This window comes from Solanum stenotomum, unplaced genomic scaffold (assembly GCF_019186545.1).
Source record: "Solanum stenotomum isolate F172 unplaced genomic scaffold, ASM1918654v1 scaffold24438, whole genome shotgun sequence".
Classification (NCBI taxonomy): domain Eukaryota; kingdom Viridiplantae; phylum Streptophyta; class Magnoliopsida; order Solanales; family Solanaceae; genus Solanum; species Solanum stenotomum.
The window spans coordinates 1-17,317 of record NW_026028018.1 but is presented as its reverse complement, the minus strand read 5'-3'; the positions used below and the strand labels follow the sequence as shown (position 1 = coordinate 17,317).

The 17,317-nt window shown below is 32.2% G+C and overlaps 5 protein-coding genes across 5 annotated transcripts in view; 2 read left to right on the top strand and 3 right to left on the bottom strand.

Annotated features, from left to right (window-relative positions):
• The window catches only part of LOC125851323 (osmotin-like protein OSML13), a 13,035-nt gene extending 11,996 nt beyond the window's left edge, over positions 1-1,039 (top strand). Inside the window, exon 2 of the mRNA XM_049531106.1 lies at positions 834-1,039. Within this exon, the coding sequence (XP_049387063.1) occupies positions 834-939 (106 nt within the window). The 3' untranslated portion in view covers positions 940-1,039. The remainder of the gene's footprint in view (positions 1-833) is intronic.
• Positions 1,040-6,342: 5,303 nt separating this feature from the next.
• LOC125851328 (osmotin-like protein OSML15) lies at positions 6,343-7,321 on the bottom strand. The gene has a single exon (XM_049531110.1). It carries the CDS (start codon positions 7,300-7,302, stop codon positions 6,538-6,540), a length of 765 nt encoding a protein of 254 aa, XP_049387067.1. The 5' UTR covers positions 7,303-7,321; the 3' UTR covers positions 6,343-6,537.
• A 2,053-nt stretch (positions 7,322-9,374) lies between these two features.
• LOC125851329 (osmotin-like protein OSML15) lies at positions 9,375-10,366 on the bottom strand. Its single transcript, XM_049531112.1, has one exon. The coding sequence runs from the start codon at positions 10,314-10,316 to the stop codon at positions 9,564-9,566; it is 753 nt and encodes a 250-aa protein (XP_049387069.1). The 5' UTR covers positions 10,317-10,366; the 3' UTR covers positions 9,375-9,563.
• Positions 10,367-12,848: 2,482 nt separating this feature from the next.
• LOC125851332 (elicitor-responsive protein 3) lies at positions 12,849-15,137 on the top strand. The gene is made up of 5 exons (XM_049531115.1): positions 12,849-13,007; positions 13,612-13,677; positions 13,797-13,923; positions 14,602-14,716; positions 14,872-15,137. Exons 1-5 carry the CDS (start codon positions 12,941-12,943, stop codon positions 14,935-14,937), a joined length of 441 nt encoding a protein of 146 aa, XP_049387072.1. The 5' UTR covers positions 12,849-12,940; the 3' UTR covers positions 14,938-15,137.
• Positions 15,138-15,579: 442 nt separating this feature from the next.
• On the bottom strand, positions 15,580-17,311 carry LOC125851333 (uncharacterized). The gene is made up of 2 exons (XM_049531116.1): positions 16,595-17,311; positions 15,580-16,531 (listed from the first exon to the last, which is right to left on the bottom strand). Exons 1-2 carry the CDS (start codon positions 17,228-17,230, stop codon positions 15,956-15,958), a joined length of 1,212 nt encoding a protein of 403 aa, XP_049387073.1. The 5' UTR covers positions 17,231-17,311; the 3' UTR covers positions 15,580-15,955.
• Between the last annotated feature and the right edge of the window lie 6 nt (positions 17,312-17,317).

The following is a 17,317-nucleotide window of genomic DNA, read 5'->3' as shown; positions in this document are numbered from 1 at the left end:
AAAGGGTTAGGGAAATTAGGTTTTGAGATTTTCATTGCTTATGGCTAGTACTCTTTAAGTCTTAATTCTTAAAATATATTCCACATACTTTTTTTGTTACTTGATAAATTGATTTAGACTTTAGAGTCTCACATATTTAGTGTTTTGTGATTAAAAATGTATTTTTTGAATACTTTTGAATTAATATTTTTTCTTACCAACTTACTTGATTCAAAAATTAAATTTTAGGATGTATACAAATAACAAATTGTGCAATTGAAAATTTTGTGCTCATTGACTCATATATTGCTAATTATTGCTTGTGGTGTTGAAAGATCAAATAGATATATTAATTGTTGTTTGGGTTGTTGATAGAAAGTTATAGATTTCAATAAAAATTAATTGAATTATGTGAATTAATTCTATGATAAAATTGATTTTTTTGCAGAAATTTATCTTTGTAAATTGAGATGGATAAGTATGTCACAAGATCGAAAATTTGTCGTTTTTATTTATCGTTTTCAACATATGAAAAGTCGTCGAGCACAATTATAACTTTAAGACTAGAAGTCTCTTTTTGTAATGATAATATTACTAGTAGGTCATTGTGACTTATAACTAGTGGTTATTTTTAATGATGATAATATTAATCGTTGTTTTATTTTTTTTACTTTTTTTTATTAAAGAGTTTGAATTAGTATATGTTTACTTTTTTTATTAAAGAGTTTGAGTTAGTATACGCTTGCACTATGTGATTGCTAACATGTTTATGTTAAAGGAAGTGAGCACCCACAACCTTTAAATCCTGGATCCGCCACTGGCTATCCACAAGATGATCCTACTAGTACATTTACTTGCCCTAGTGGTAGTACAAATTATAGGGTTGTCTTTTGTCCTAATGGTGTTACTAGCCCAAATTTCCCCTTGGAGATGCCTGCAAGTGATGAAGAGGCTAAGTAAAATTGAGTCACTTTCTTTTAAATTGCTTGAAGTGGTCAAGTTATATTGGCTTGTAATAAACCTAATATAATACATGAATAAGAGTCGCATCATCACAAATCTGTTGTTTCGAATATTATTTTATGTTCTTTTGTGTATATTTTGTTGTTTACGGTAGCAGGTTGTCAAGTGAGAGAATGATGACGGTTAATTCAAGGACATAAAGATTATAATATGCAGGATAAGATAAATAAAGATATCTCATGAGATTATTTTATCTCACTTTCTGTATAAGATAAAAATTTCATCATTTTATAAATAATGAAATAAATTAATCTCAAAATTAGCTAATACCTCAAAAAAACATAAAACAAAATTAATCCCAAATTTTATTCCGAATTATTATCCATAATTTTAGTTCAAAGTCAATAGATATATGGAAATATTACCCTTATTTAGAAGGGAGAGTTGTGAAGGACGAACATGGCTGCAAAAGTTGTACCGTTGGCTGTAAAAGTTGTACCGTGCAATTCCAACAAGTAGACAAATAAGGGCATTTTTGTAATTTCAAGGCATAAATTGGTACTTCTTTCATAAGCCACGTGTTATTGCTTAGTGCAGCTTTTTTCCAATAGTTAACTGATCATTCCCACTTTCTCCATTTCATTCTAGGTTATTCTTTGTGAAGCACTTGAAATTGTAGAGAAAATACTATCATTCTTAATTTCTTTGGTTTTTTCTTTATTTTGTCTATTTATTTACAGGAAATTAATAAATTTTGCGCTTTGCCATTGTTGAAATTTCCCAACACGCAAATACAGTTCAGGTAACAATCTCTTTTCCAAGTTCAAATTTGAGTTGTATCATGTATGTGTGATTATTGCTCTGTTTTAGCTTCTCCTTGGGTTGTATCAGGCATGTTTGATTGTGTGTTGTATTTTGTACTTTCTCTTTCATCCCTTCATTGTGATAAGATTGCGATAGACTCTTGGTTTTCTTCTTATTTTGAATGTTTTGGTCCATAAAGATTTATAATTTCCTGAATCAAATGAATTTTATTAGAAGCTCACAGATTTGACAATTACTCCTATGTTTTGGTCCAAAATTGGATACTTGAAGTTCATGAAATTGGTATCTACTTATGTAAATGTTTATGATAAACATGAATAACGAAATTGGTTATCTCGATTCTCTGCTCCAATGAAATGTGATATACATTAATAACAAAATTGGTTATCTCAATTCTCGTTTTGGTGATTCACATATGTGCGCTACGAACACCACTTGGTTAGTTGGTTTAATCGTCGTAGAAATATTTTTCTTTTTGGGGTTTTAACTATAACTTCGAGAAGCATATTAAAGGAGCTTTAGCAGTTCCCATGGAGAAGACAGTGAAATTTCCAAACTTAGTGACCTGTTCTATTCTGTAAAGGTCTACCTGAAGGTAAATGTTTCTTACTTCTTAGTATTAAACTGAGTTGTATTTGTCGTTCTAGATCATTAGGCTTTCTGAATTTTCGTGTTACTATTGAGAAATGATATATTGTTTTTATCAAGAATAGGTTGTTGTTGATTATTATATATATAATCTTATGTAAAAATATACGGTAAAAGATGAAGAAAATGAAGAATAAAAAGTTCTAGGTGATGAGAAACATGTCATTAGAAGTAAAGGACAAGAAATTAAATGCACTATCTATATCTATCACATTGATCTAGAAGGACAAACAACATCTTCTGCCTATGATGAACTACTTTCTACATCTCAAAAGCATTCAATTATAATCTTCTTTGATTGTTTGTACATACAAATGCAGATGACAAATTCAACTAGCTTTTTATCAGTTTCACCACTTTCCTCTCTCCAATTTGGAAGATGGATAGTGTGAGATCTCAGCCATCTTGTAGCAGGTGAATCAAAGTCATTAATTAATATGCTTTGACATAGGTATTGCAGTGAATTGTTGTTATAATTAAATAGCCCCCACAACAGTAGCCAATTATTTATGCCTCTTGCTCCCTGACCTGCTTAAGTTTTTTTGTCCTTTATGTCGTCTCATTTGCAGTACATGGACAACAAGAATTATTGGCAGGTTTTGAAATTTGCATTGATTACTTTGCATAATTTTTCAGCTCATTTCAATAACACCTAAACTAAGAATTAATTAATAACATGATTTTCTATATGTGCTTAAGCGAGTTTATAGAGAAAATGTAATTGTTGTGAATTAATTTTTTTCTGCTGAAAATTGTACTATCCACTTTTAAGGAATAATGATACCACCAGTTGACTTATATACATGGCTAAATTATTTTTCTAACTTTTCATCCATTTTGATAAAAGTTTGTCATTTTTTATATGGTACTTGCAGAAATCGAGCCATTCAAATATGAGTTTCTGTATGACCTAAACTTCAACGTTTAAAATCTTAGCTTTTGGTTTGATGTGTAGGAGCTGGGGCCAAATTTTAAGGATTGTGGATACTTTTTTGAGGTAAACAATATTGAAATATAACTTAAACTGACATGTACAAGTATAGCCTCTACAATCTACATATAATGTTCTCTTTTAGTTTCATGTTGTCTCGATTCTTTGTGGTTCATCCAAGATCATTATTTGCGTGCATAGTACTTGTACAGAAAGTTGTAGTCAAATTTTTAAAGTTATAATTTGTGTTCGTTCACTGGTTCACATGTGATAATGCTGATTTAATCCTTCTAATGATACAAACATATTTCATGAAATTTCACATGGGGTCTGAAGAGTATGGTGTGTATATGCAGCCTTACTCCCTCACTTATGAAGGTATAGATGATGTACTTGATTGAGACAGAGGAGAGTGAAATTTCATGTGTAAGGGTGAAATCTGGAGATCTACGAAGGAACGCCAAAAGCGAAGGCAGCTCTCTGGTCCCTACCGACGCTGAGGTGTGAAAGCACGGGGAGAGAGCAGGGTTTGTAGTCCATGCCGTAAACGATGAGTGTTCTTATTACATTTTTACTATTGAGACATTATAAAATTCTTGAGTAATGCTACCTACGAGCTTACTTTTTCACAAAGGTTGCAGAATGACAAATATCACATTTGTTTGGGGGTCCAGTAACATCTAAATTGTGTGAGTCAAATTATTTGTGATGATTTTATATTGCATATGTGTTCAACACCATTTGAATGAACAGATGCATTATCTTGGATCTTATTGGTCTTGTAAACGCCCTCAGACAATGGTTTGAGGAAAGGTTCAGTTCGTGTAACACTTGCCTTAAGGAGCATGACACATCAGCCCCTTTGCGGAATATGTAATCACTCTCTCCATTCTTTTTTGTTAGGTTCTCTTTAAAGCCTCTTAGGTGCAGTATAATTGACATTTATGTACGTGTTTTTTAGCGTTCTTCGTTGGTAAAGCACAAGGAAGTGGATTATGCTACTGTTGGCTTTAAAATCTTATGTTTTATATTTGCAGGTTGCATGTCACAGAGGAAGAAGTTCAAGAGGCTTTCACATGCAGGATGATTTAAAATGGATCAAAACAAAGTTGGGATAACTTTGGAAGGTGTATAATGTAGTTTTCAAACTGTCAATTTCGTATAATTATATTCGAAGTACTGTAAATTCCATTTGCAATGTATTTTCCCATCATGGAGAAGAAAGACCGATTAACAATGCTTAACAATTGCAACACATGTTGCTACTAGAATCGTTTGGCATAAAATTAAAATTATATTATCTTGAATTTGCTGATTGACTAAAAGGTAATTATAACATATCTAATTTTCACAAGGATAGATGTTCTAATTATAACTATGTATTACTATGTCGTGACAGAATGTTTAGTGTGAACATCTTACGTATGATTGTTATATTTGTGTAAATCAATTTATTGAAACTCTAACATGTTGAGCACCATCACCCATCTAGTTTGTTTATAGGCGGCTCTTAGAACATTTTCAAGTACGTACGTAACTAAATGAAGCTAGCTGCACGTGCTACTTGAATTCTATGCAGAAATTCCTCAAAATAAGCAAATACTTTTGACACAATGACAAAAGGTTAAATTAAGAAAATTATTTTTTTATTACCAAAAAAATTGTTTTTTTAAATATAGAAAATTTCACCATTTTTATCTTTAACATGTTTTTACATATTTTAGAGAATTAAAAGTGGATTAGGTTTTAAATTTAATAACTTATTAACTTCATGTAATAGATTAACAAATTGACTTTATCGCACTCACATATATTAAAATAAAATTGTGAAAAATAAATATAATAATTTGTCGCCACCCAAAAGGCAGAAAAACATAATAGAACGTGACTTTACTAGCTAATATCTATCTCCTTTGAAACAACGATTGATTTGAACTTAACAGAAATTGATGGAATGAAATGACTAAATATTGTATTAGGATAAAATAACAACATTACTTTGGAAAATAATATTCTTTTGTCGATATAGTAAGTAATGATCAATAATTAATTAACCACCAAGCAACATAAAAGACCCCACTCACCAATATCTCCATGTACCCCCATTTTCTTGACTTTTGAGTGGAGATGCACATACGTTTTTCTTTTAATTATCCACTTGACATATGACATATTTTTTCTATAATAATGGTGGGGAGTTAAAAAGGTTACGTGATGCGAATTTAAATTATTTGATACGCTTTTAAGAAAAAGGAAGGGTGAAATTATTTGAATATATCTTGATAATGATCTATTATTTTCAAATAAAACGTGACAAATATTTTAGAACAGAGTGAGTATTACTGTGTGCTAAGGACTTTGCTTCTTATTTTCAGGAGTAGTTGCATAAAAGTCACGGAACATGCATCATGACGTGCTGAAAATATGCAAAGGGGCTGTGGTGGCATGTTAGTTTTTGATTTTTAATATGATATATCGAGTTTGAGTCATGAGAATAAAATCTCTTTTGATTATAATAAGTGTTTTGCCTTCGAAGTAAGATTTTTCAAATGCAGATTCGAATATATCAAGCCCAATGCAGATATTGAATATCAAGGGCATGATTAGTAGCAGAGTAATAATTTTCATTAAAGGACTTTAAAATATGAAGAAGTAAACACAGAATTCAAAGGATCAAAGATTCATTAATTAATTAATCACTATATATATATTAAAAATAATTTTAACTATATATAAATGACGTCCGTAATTATTCATGAATTTTTATTTGAATGAACTCCTTGCCTCTACCTGGCTCCACCTTTGACCCTATGCATGAAAATATTCTAAAAGCCGCCTATAAAGATAGCTATCCTACAGTAATTATAATAGTTTATCTTGTCCCTACAATTTTATATTTTTGTTCTGATTATTGTAGAATGTTATCAACACTATTTTTTCATTCCTTTTTTTTCTAAGATTTAAGACTTAAATAATTAGGAATTAAAATGACAAAATTAAACGACTCCAAATGTACTCTTGTGTGAAAATTTAAAACATCATGTGTAAGACAAAGTACAATATGTTATTCAAATCTTAGCCACCTCAAGATAACAAACTAAAAGAAATGTGGATAATATAAAAGACAACTAATGACCAAAACTCAACCAAATTGAACAAGAAAGAGGTGGCTACACTCATGATGAATCCACTTAAGCAACTTCAAGAATACTTGTAGGCATCTCCAATGGGAAATTTGTTGTTTCATTGTGAGTAGAGCCATAAGGACAGAACATAATTTTGTAGTCCGTAGTCCAACTCTGACAAGTAAAAGTACTTGTTGGATCGTCTTGAGGGTAACTATAGGCATCAGGACATCTTTGTTTGAAAAATCTTGACAATTCAGTAGGACCACATGGACCGTGATTACAACAGTATTGTTGTCCTCCGAATGTAGTACATGGGTTGTTACATCCTCCAGGTACCCTAAGTGATCCAGGACATTCACCGTTTATATTGGCTGTGCATTGAATTCCATGACATTTTCCAGGGCCAGGCTTAGTTGGTCCAAAAGACATAGGGATGTTAAATCCATCAATTACAGAAATATCCCAGAAATCCAGGTTACCAAACTGGTTCAAAGCGTATTCAGCTAAGGTGTTTGGCGGTTTACCCCATCCTTTGCAATCTAGGACTCCACCACAATCACCGGTCTGGCACCCACCTCTACCAGCACCATCAAAGTTGCAATTAGTACGACCCCATATACGTGCCATTTTAGTGCCCGGTGGGGCCCAAAACCACCAACTCTGACCTCTCTCGAGACGTCGGCCACCTCCTACGGGGACCGCCGCCGCCCAAACGGTGTAGGGGCAGTTGTTATGGACCTCAAATACACCGGAAGCATAAGTGTAAGTCACAAAGGCAAGAAGGAAGAACACTAAACAAGTTGTAAAGTGACTCATTTTAGTGGACATTTTAGTATAAGAAGTTGTAGGATATATTTGCATATCGAGCTAGGGGTTTATATAGTGGTATGGCGGCTTTTTTCACTATGGACATTAATCATATAAATATTGGCACTTGTTATAAAGGTAGAGTATATATATGTATAATGTGCATATATATAGAAAAAAAAAAATTATAGCCAAAATATCTCCACTTGAAACAAAAAGCCGCCAATATAATATGAGTACAGCCTACTATAAGCAATATATTTTGTTCACTCCAGTCATATTTCACAGTCCAACTTTTGCTAATTAGAGAATTTATCCATAACACATTATGATATTTATAATTAAATGATATATATGTATTATTAGTTTTGTGTTTAACTATATATTAATTTTAAATTATTTAGTTTAGTATAAACAACAAATCGAAAAAATGCATGATGGGATTTGGGAAAACTAAAATTGTGGGAAGCTTCCTAATTTTTCCATATAAAACATTTACTATTTTTTTCTTTTTTCGTTTCATACATGTGAGAATTGACATTGAACATTTTTCCATGAGAAATTTAGTGGCAAAATAGTAATTTTTTAGTAGTGTATTTAACTTTATAATTACCTTAGTAGAGAATTCTCTTCATTTTTTATTGGTTCTGTTTTCATAAATAAAATAACTTAATTTTTTCGAATTACTAATTTGTAATTTATTTACAGACAATTGCTTTTTCCCCTTGATTTGTTTTCCGTCCTATATATATAATGGATTTTTATATTTAATTATTTATAGCATATTTATCAAGTGGACATAACATAATAATTATTAGAAAATGTGCATGCATTCTACGGTCAAAAAAGTTGAGCAAATGGGGTAGGCGTAGAGGTGAGTGGAACCTTAAAAGTTTGAAATTTTATTTCGACACAAGCTATATAGAGAACTTGTTTCACACGAGAAAAAAGAACTTGAAATTAGTTACGAACTTCGTTGTTAATCTGTAGTTAAATAGCTCATGGCTATCTAATATGCAAAGTTCTTGATAATCTATCGCTAATTGGTTACTAGATATATGACTACGATGATTTTTGTTATTTAATTGCATAATTTGTTCGATCCTAATTTTTGTTTTATATTAATGTTTTCCGATCTTCCTTGTTGTCATCATGGTCGTCTTTGTTGTTGGTTCCTAAGAGACTCTTGTGTTTAGATGAGATGATTATATATAATTTGAATTTAATTTCGGAGCATGCAAGAGTTTTTGAATTTGAGTTTGATCACACTATCTATCATCCATTTTAAAAGAGATAATAATATATTACAATTTACAAACAACATGAATATTAAAGAACTTTAATTCTTTTATTTTTAACAGCTTTAATTGAACTTTTAAAGTAATATTGCAAACATGATTTTTTAAGCAATAGGCTGAAACCACAATTGTATTTTTTTATAAAGAAAATTTGGAAATAATTAATTGTAATAAAAGATCAATTATATTATTCCACCTGGACAACAATTATGAAGAAGAAAACGAATACGAATAGTCATGAAATTACTGTTTGATTGATCTCGTAATTATTGATGCCGTTTATAAAAATAAATAAAAGTCGATCAATATTCAAATAATGTTGAAAGTAAAAGCTCTCTTTGCTATTTCAAGTTATGAATTTACAGATAGGGACAACGTCTTTTTAGAAAAATTAAGTTAAACGGGTAAGTGATTGAAAGTCGTCTTTTTGTATCATTGTATTTCGACTCATTCATTGATAAGTTTATCTTAATGTTCCGATCTTTAAGCTTTTTAATTAATATTGAATTTATTATGTCTTTAAACTTATAAATTTAAATCTAACATAGATTAAGATTTTAGAATGAATTTTCATATACTATAGTACACTTGAAAATGTTCCAAAAGCCGCCAATAAAAAAATATTTCCATCTGTTTGACTTTTTTATGACATGTGCTCCTGATTAGTTATAGGTATATTTTATCCCTACAATTTTATATTTTCAGATCTAGGTACTTTAGGATATTATCTAGACTATTTTTTTATTTATTAAAATTAGAATTTTAAAAAAAAAACAATACTCCAAATACACTCTTAATTGAAAATTAAAATATCGTGAGACAAAGTACAATATATGATCGATCCATCCATAGATCATTATTCGGATCTAAGCCACTTCTAACAAACAAATGTAAAAAGAAATGTGTAAAACAAATTTAAAAAAATGTACAACTTCAATCAAATTTAACAAAAAAGAGATTGGCTCAACTCAAGATTCTACTTAATTAAGCCACTTCAAGAGTACTTGTAGGCATCTCCAATGGGAAATTTGTTGTTTCATTGTGTGTAGAGCCATAAGGACAAAACATAACCTTGTAGTCTGTAGTCCAACTTTGGCAAGTAAATGTACTTGTTGGATCATCTTGAGGGTAACTATAGGCATCGGGACATCTTTGTTTGAAAAACCTTGACAAATCAGTAGGACCACATGGACCTTGAGTGCAACAATATTGTTGTCCTCCGAATGTGGTACAAGGGTTGTTACATCCTCCGGGTACCCTAAGTGAACCAGGGCATTCACCGTTTATATTGGCAACACATTGAATTGGATGACATTTTCCCGGCCCAGGGTTAGTTGGTCCAAAAGACATAGGGATGTTGAATCCATCAATAACAGAAATATCCCAGAAATCTAAGTTGCTAAATTGATTCAAAGCGTACTCAGCTAAGGTGTTTGGTGGTTTACCCCATCCTTTGCATTCTAGGACTCCACCACAATCACCAGTCTGGCACCCACCTCTACCAGCACCATCAAAGTTGCAATTAGTACGACCCCAAATACGTGCCATTTTAGTACCCGGTGGAGCCCAAAACCACCAACTTTGACCTCTCTCGAGACGTCGGCCACCTCCTATGGGGGTGGCCGCCGCCCATACGGTGTATGGACAGTTGTTATGGACTTCAAATACGCCGGAAGCATTAGTGTAAGTCACAAAGGCAAGGAGGAAGAACACTAAACAAGTTGTCAAGTGACTCATTTTAGAATAAGAAGAATATTTATTTGTTGGATATATTTACACAATTGAGTAGGGGTTTATATAGGGGTGTGGCGGCTTTTTGCAATATGGACAATATTACAAATATACATATACATATATAAATAATTTTTAGAGATGTTTTTAAATAAGATAGATCTAGGCGGCTATAAGCATATACAATTATTATGTACAATGAACATATACAAAACCAAATAATTTTGTTTAGTGATAATATGTCCACTTGAGATAATAAGCCGCAGATAATATCCATTAAAAAAAATAAGGAATGCATGATATTTATATTATAATACATATACATATATTTAATATAAATTATAACATATAGTTGCACCCCTAGCATATATTCTTTTTCTCTCTTGTTCAAATATGTACGATCTTAAATTGTGTGAAATTTTATTTTCCTATGTATATAACTTTTCGTTTTGAAAATAATCGTTTGATCAATTCTCTTCGTGATGAAAGAGGAGGCTGCATACAATAATAATAATAATGAGAGATATACACGAGTCCGAAGTTAAAAGGGCAAAAAAAATTGTCAAAAATTTCAAAAGGGCACATCAATTTTTTTTAACCAAAAGGGAAAAATCGCTCCTGACGAAGAGATTTTCTTTTGACAAAATTGACGCCATTACTCCTTTAAAAAACATAAAAATCGCTGCCCCAGCAGCGATTTCGTCCAAAAAAAAATTTCTTTTTTCTTTAAAATCGCTGTTGTGGCAGTGATTTTGTGAATTTTGGTTTTAACAACGCTACCCCAGGAGCGTTTTTCTCAAAAATAGAAATAGCTGCTATAGCAGCCATTTTCTTAAACAAGTTTTAATTTTTTTTATTAAATTTCTCGAGGCGAGGACTGCTTAAAAAAAATGGGAAATCGCTCCACGTGTAGCGATTTTAGTTTTAAAAAAATTATTATTTTTTTAGCAATCGCTGCCTCAATAAGAATTTTTATTTTTATTTTCAAATTGTTGCTAGCAATCAAAAAGTATACAATAAAAAATTATAAAGTAACTCAATTGGGAAAAATTTTCTACTGAAATCGCTGCCTTGGCAGCGATTATTAAAAAAACATTTAAAACTAAAATTGCTACACGTGGAGCGATTTCCATTTTTTTAAAATAATTTCTGACAGAAAATTGATGCTGCCATAGCAGCGATTTAATTTTTTTGAAAAACAAAATCGCTGCTGGGGCAGCGATTTTTATGTTTTTTATAGGAGTTACGGCGTCAATTTTGTCAGAAGAAAATCGCTCCGTCAGGAGTGATTTTGCCCTTTTGGTTAAAAAAAAATTGATGTGTCCTTTTGAAATTTTTGACAATTTTTTTTGCCCTTTTGGCTTCGGACTCAAATATACGCATATATGATTATTTGACGCTGCTATTTAACTTTTTATCTAGTATATTCAATTATTAAAAAAAAAATCTTCACACAAGAAATTGAAGTTCAATTCCTAGAAAATTATAGTCTTACCACGACTCATGCATGATGGATTATCAGGATTTAATTAATACAAACAATTGAAGAGTTATGTAGTTGGGCACACATATATTGTCTTTTGTAAGTTGTGCAAACGATAAAATTAAATTAATTAGTCAACTTTATGGCATTACATCAGTGAAAAACTATTTAAGTAGGTACAATGTTTAGAGTGGTAATTGTTAGATTAGTGAGTGATATTTAGGTTTTGATATCTTAATTATACTCCCATTTATATATCATAGAAATTTTCGCTGATTGTCCCTTTTTTAAGACCATATTTTAGTAAATGACTTTCTTTTTATTTGTCTTGTAATTTATGAATCTTTTAGACAATAATATAAAAATTTCTTTTGAAACAAACTGAAAAATCTTATTAAAAGAATGTTAGATCACATTCTAAAATTTGTTTGTTATATTTCTAAGATTTGTTTGTTATAAAAAATATATTAGATCACAGCAAGGATATTTTTGGATTAAAGTATTAATGATAGTGATATTTTTGGACAAAAATATTGATAAGATGGTCATTTTTGAATCAATATTAACGGAAGACATTTGTTTAATTTCACATAGTTTAAAGATATTATTTTTACCATTTCCCATTAAAATAAAAGTTAAAATGTCAAAAACACATTTAAACTATCTTTTTTTTAATTTCATGTATTGAAAAATTCGTCAACGTGGGTTTTTTTTTTTGCCAACGCGTTCTAACTCGACTAAATGTGTGTGTATACACGTAATACACACAACATCACATATTACTTGAAGTATGTTTCTCAAATTTATTATTGATAGTTTAAATATGTTTTTTATACTCATAAATCATTAGGTGTAAAACTATATAAAAAAAAAATTAGGTATGTATCTGATAGTTCACTCATAAACAATGTGATTTTCTCTTTTCCTTTTTTGGTCTAAAATGTGATTTTAAATTTGACAGATCCATACTTCAACCCACCCGTCCGGTTCACGTTACAGTCACCGGTCTAACCCCACCTAAAACCGGTCTCTTATTCACGTATAAATACACATCAGCTCAACATATTCTTCATCGAAAAAAGAAAACCGATCTCTGTCCGAAAATTCGTGCGATTTTTCCTGGGAATCTGCGAGAGTTTGATTGAAAATGGTACGAGGAAAACTTGTAGTTCAACTTGTTGGAGCTAAAGGCCTTGAAAACACTGATTTTCTCAGTAAGTTTTTTTCTAATTTATTTGTTTTGATCTGATCAGTTTTAATGTATGGATCTCTTTTATTTCGATTGGATTTGATGTTTTCTTAATCAACCTTGTTTTCGATTGTTACTTAAGTGATCAGAGGTTGATCTACATGTAATTTATGTGTTCACACAGCACCTGTTTGACTTAAGTAGATTTTGAAATTGAAACTTCAAAGAATTTATGTTTTACGAAATTGTGTTTGAACGTGCATTTTACTTTGGAAAAGATTTGATTTTTTTTATGAGTGGAAGTGAGTTTTTAGTAACTAGAAAATATTTGAAGATCGGATCAAATTTTCATGGTCAAACAGATATTTGAAGATAAATTGTCAGAATATATGGCCAAACCTTATTAGTGTATATTAATTTGACTTCGTGGTAGATATGTATAAACTTCAAATTTTGAATCAACGTATGTGATATACTAGTGACATTAACATAGGTCTATGCCTAGTCAAACTATGTCAAATAAAATAGAATCGGAGGAGCGATCAGTAAAAAATCAACATTCATCTTGGCCAATTTGATTGATACTCTGTATTTTTTCGATTTAAGAAATGTTATCTTGTGTGATACAGATGATATGGATCCATATGTGATCTTAACTTGTAGATCTCAGGAGAAAAAGAGCACTGTTGCATCAGGTACATTTGTCAATAATCTTAGGTTAATTTTTTCTTAATTATAGTTACATATATATCTTAAGAAAAATGAAATGAGGTTTTTGATCAATTAATATTTATGATGTTGTTAATTTCCATAGGGAAGGGATGTGAACCAGAATGGAATGAAACATTTGTTTTCTCCATTTCTGAGGGTGCTGAAGAACTCTTCTTGAAGATAATGGACAGTGATTCTATCGGTGAGGACGATTTTGTCGGGGAAGCTAAGTAAGTATATCTATCTAATTAGAGGCGAATCCAAGATTTATACGTGTTTTCTATATATATAAACATAGTTTGAGTTTGATAGTGTGGTTGTACATGCATTTATGACTAATATATATTTAGATAATTAAGTAGACGTTTATTGCGGTCGAGAATGAGGGTAGAAGGTTAGTAGGTAGCTGAGCCTGAGTGTTGTTGCACTTGTTATTGGAGAGGAAGAGGGCTAGCCTATTCTCTACTTCTCCTTGTTAGTAGTAGTATTTTGTATATCGCGTAGTTTCCTTTCTTTAATGATTATTACAATCTGTTGCTTCATTTGATTTGTATCCTGCTATTTTGTCATCTTATTTCCTTGCACCCTGCTTTGAGTTTTTTTCTTTTCTTTTGAGTTGAGGTCCGTCATAAACAATCTTCATACCCCGCAAATATGTTCAGCGTACATAGGATATCCTACCTTCCCAATACCTAACTTGTGTGATTACACTGAATATGTTTGTTATTATAGTTGTTTTTGCAGTATACATCTACTTTCTTGTAGTGTTATACAAACCATGGTCTAAATGGTTGAGGTTTTTAGTTTATGGAGTCAAATAAGCATTTACCTATCTGAGACGGACCTAAGATTTATACAATTTTTAGTATTGTTTTTGAACTATATATTCAATGGTATGATATCTGCAGGATACCAATTGAACCAGTTTTATCAGAAGGGAGCATCGAAATAACATGTTATAATGTTGTTAAAGATGAGGAATATTGTGGAGAAATTAAAGTTGGTCTCACCTTTACTCCTGAGGCAAGTTACTTTCTCAAAATTTATTGATTTATACAAAAAAAGTATGCCTCAATCCCGATAAAGCAAATTTAGATCGACTATATGAATAAATGAACTCTAACATGCAAGTATAATTGGTATGCAATGTGCATGATATCTTTTGCTATGTTTTGTAGGAATATTCTGAGAGGGAGCATGAAGAAGAGGAGAACCTTGGTGGATGGAAAGAGTCTTCTTATTGATGTGAAACATAACTCGATTGATCAATTTGTTCTTGTTTAGATTATGAACTTCCAAGTATTTATTCGTTCGTTATAACATTTCGGGTGTCAAAGTGTGAATTTCATATAGTAAAAAGAAAAAGAAACGGGCTATTTTGAGTCCAAATGTGCTTCCACTTTACAGCATGCAGTGGAATGAAAATGTTGGGATTTTCTTTTCATTTTTCAAGTTAAATTTGATGATGCTTCTTTGCCATGATTTACAATTTATTTTATCATACACTGCACTTAAGGTTTATTATGCAGAACCACAATATCAAGCTATGAGATAACCAAGTCAAATATCTTGAAATTATTGTGAAGAAATCACTCTTTAACTTTGTCCATAACGCTCTTTATTTTTTCTCGTTTTCAAAACATATGATGGTGTTCGAGCCAACTCACCTTCGACTATTTCACCTAAAGAACAGATAGATGAGTTTTTTGTACCTGCTGGAATATGAACCTTGGTCTCAAAAAGTTGCAGATCACTGCACTCTATTTGAGTGCACTTCTGATCTTTTCATCAATAAGTAACCTGTTTGAAGAAGCATTTTTGGATGCATCCACAGTTGTAATGCTTTAACAGTCCAGTTATAGAGGCAGAGAGAAAACAGAGACAAATTTACGTGTTATAAAAGCTTAGAGATCCAACCTTAATTATGCAGAATACATATAGCAAACAATTGTCTTTTTGAAACAGATCATCTAAACTCCAACGGATTGTGGGATCTAAGCATTCCGAAAGTTAAAGCTACATTTCGACCAGCTATCTGGTTCGAATAAACCAATTTTATCTGTCACCTCCAGACAATTGATGAAGCATCACCTGTGGTCAATCTTCAACCAATTATAGATACCCCAAACTCCAGAAATCGCATCAGAAAATGTTACAATCAGAGGATATAGCTGCATAAAAATGCATTCACAGGAGCAGCATCGTGTTATTAGTTGATCCATCAATACACCTAACACTTCTCCTCTCTCTATGTGCTCTCATTCACCTGTGAGATTTAAATTTAGATTGATAGTCCTTTACCTGGGGATTCAGACCTGGATTTTGAGAAACAACACTACTGCAACCTGGTATGCTGTTATTCCCATTGGGCAAATAGGTCAAACCTGGATTTTGAGAAACAACACTACTGTGACCTGGTATGCTATTATTACCAGTAGGCAAAAAGGTTTGATTTAGTGGCGGTTGCTCTTTGACAACGTGCTCCTCCGATGGAGCACAGTGGTTTGGAGCATCATTCAAGTAAAAACTGGAAGTGTTGAATAATGGCAGTTCATAGCACCCATCATCAGCCTGGGTGTAGGAAGTATTGTATTCTTGATGGGTAGATCCCTGAAAGGCCAGGGTATCTTCTACTGGTAGTGCACCTGTAAGGGTCTTGAATGCAAATTCCATGCATGGGTCTGACCAATAGTCCCCAAATGGATAAGAAGCTAGTTGCGCATGCAATCTTCTGTTCTGTTCTTCTTGATTCTCAGTTACCAGCTCTCCTGTTTGCTTTTCTTTAACAGGCTGGCTTTCAACATTAAGATCCAGATTTCTGTGTGATGATTCAGGTAGCTGTGAATCTTGCCACTGCTGGTTTTCCACATTAAGATCCACACTTCTCTGTGATGGAGCTACTTGTGAATCTTGCCATTGTTGGTTTTCCATATTAAGATCCACAAATCTATGTGATGGAGCTAGTTGTACATCTTGCCATTGCTGGTTTTCCACATTAAGATCCACACTTCTCCATGATGGTTCAGCTAGTTGTGAATATTGCCATTGCTTGTACTCACCATTTCGTTTTTCACTGACCTGTTCTACGGTAGACCTTTCTGAGACAGACCGGTCCTCTGCAGGGAATACCCTTCTTCCTGATGCTGATTCAGCTAATTGAGAATTGTTCAATAATCTATTCTGACCATCTTGTTCTTCTTTTGCCAGCTTTGCTGTAGGCCTTTCGTTAAGCGCATGCTGTTCCAAGTGAACCTTTCCTCTTTCATATGATATTCCAGCTGGCTGAGAATCTTGCAATATTCTCTCTTCATTTTGCTCGTTAAACGCTTGTCCCTCTGAGAGACACTTCACAACTTTTAAAGGATCATTTCGTGATGAAGCTTTTCTGCTTAGAGAGGGCTGATCAGAATCACCAGTTGCTAGATCAGTTTGCTGGGCAGATTCCCCACCCGAGACATTCATGGGAAGGCCTGACGAGGCTGAATTGTTAACCACAGTTTGAAGAACACGTTCACCTAGATTTAAATCAGTCACCATTTCTGGGTTGTGGCGTGAAAGTCTCTTTGAGACACGACGAGCTGGAGTAGATGACTTACTATTTCTGAATTTTCTCAACCTTGCTGG

Coding starts and splice junctions, on each gene's coding strand:
- LOC125851328 (XM_049531110.1), bottom strand. CDS start 7,302: ATGTCCACTAAAATGAGTCACTTTACAACTTGTTTAGTGTTCTTCCTT.
- LOC125851329 (XM_049531112.1), bottom strand. CDS start 10,316: ATGAGTCACTTGACAACTTGTTTAGTGTTCTTCCTCCTTGCCTTTGTG.
- LOC125851332 (XM_049531115.1), top strand. CDS start 12,941: ATGGTACGAGGAAAACTTGTAGTTCAACTTGTTGGAGCTAAAGGCCTT. Junction 13,008..13,611: donor TGAAAACACTGATTTTCTCA/GTAAGTTTTTTT, acceptor TGTGTGATACAG/ATGATATGGATCCATATGTG. Junction 13,924..14,601: donor GATTTTGTCGGGGAAGCTAA/GTAAGTATATCT, acceptor TGATATCTGCAG/GATACCAATTGAACCAGTTT.
- LOC125851333 (XM_049531116.1), bottom strand. CDS start 17,230: ATGGTGACTGATTTAAATCTAGGTGAACGTGTTCTTCAAACTGTGGTT. Junction 16,532..16,594: donor AACAATGGCAAGATTCACAA/GTAGCTCCATCA, acceptor CAAGATTCACAG/CTACCTGAATCATCACACAG.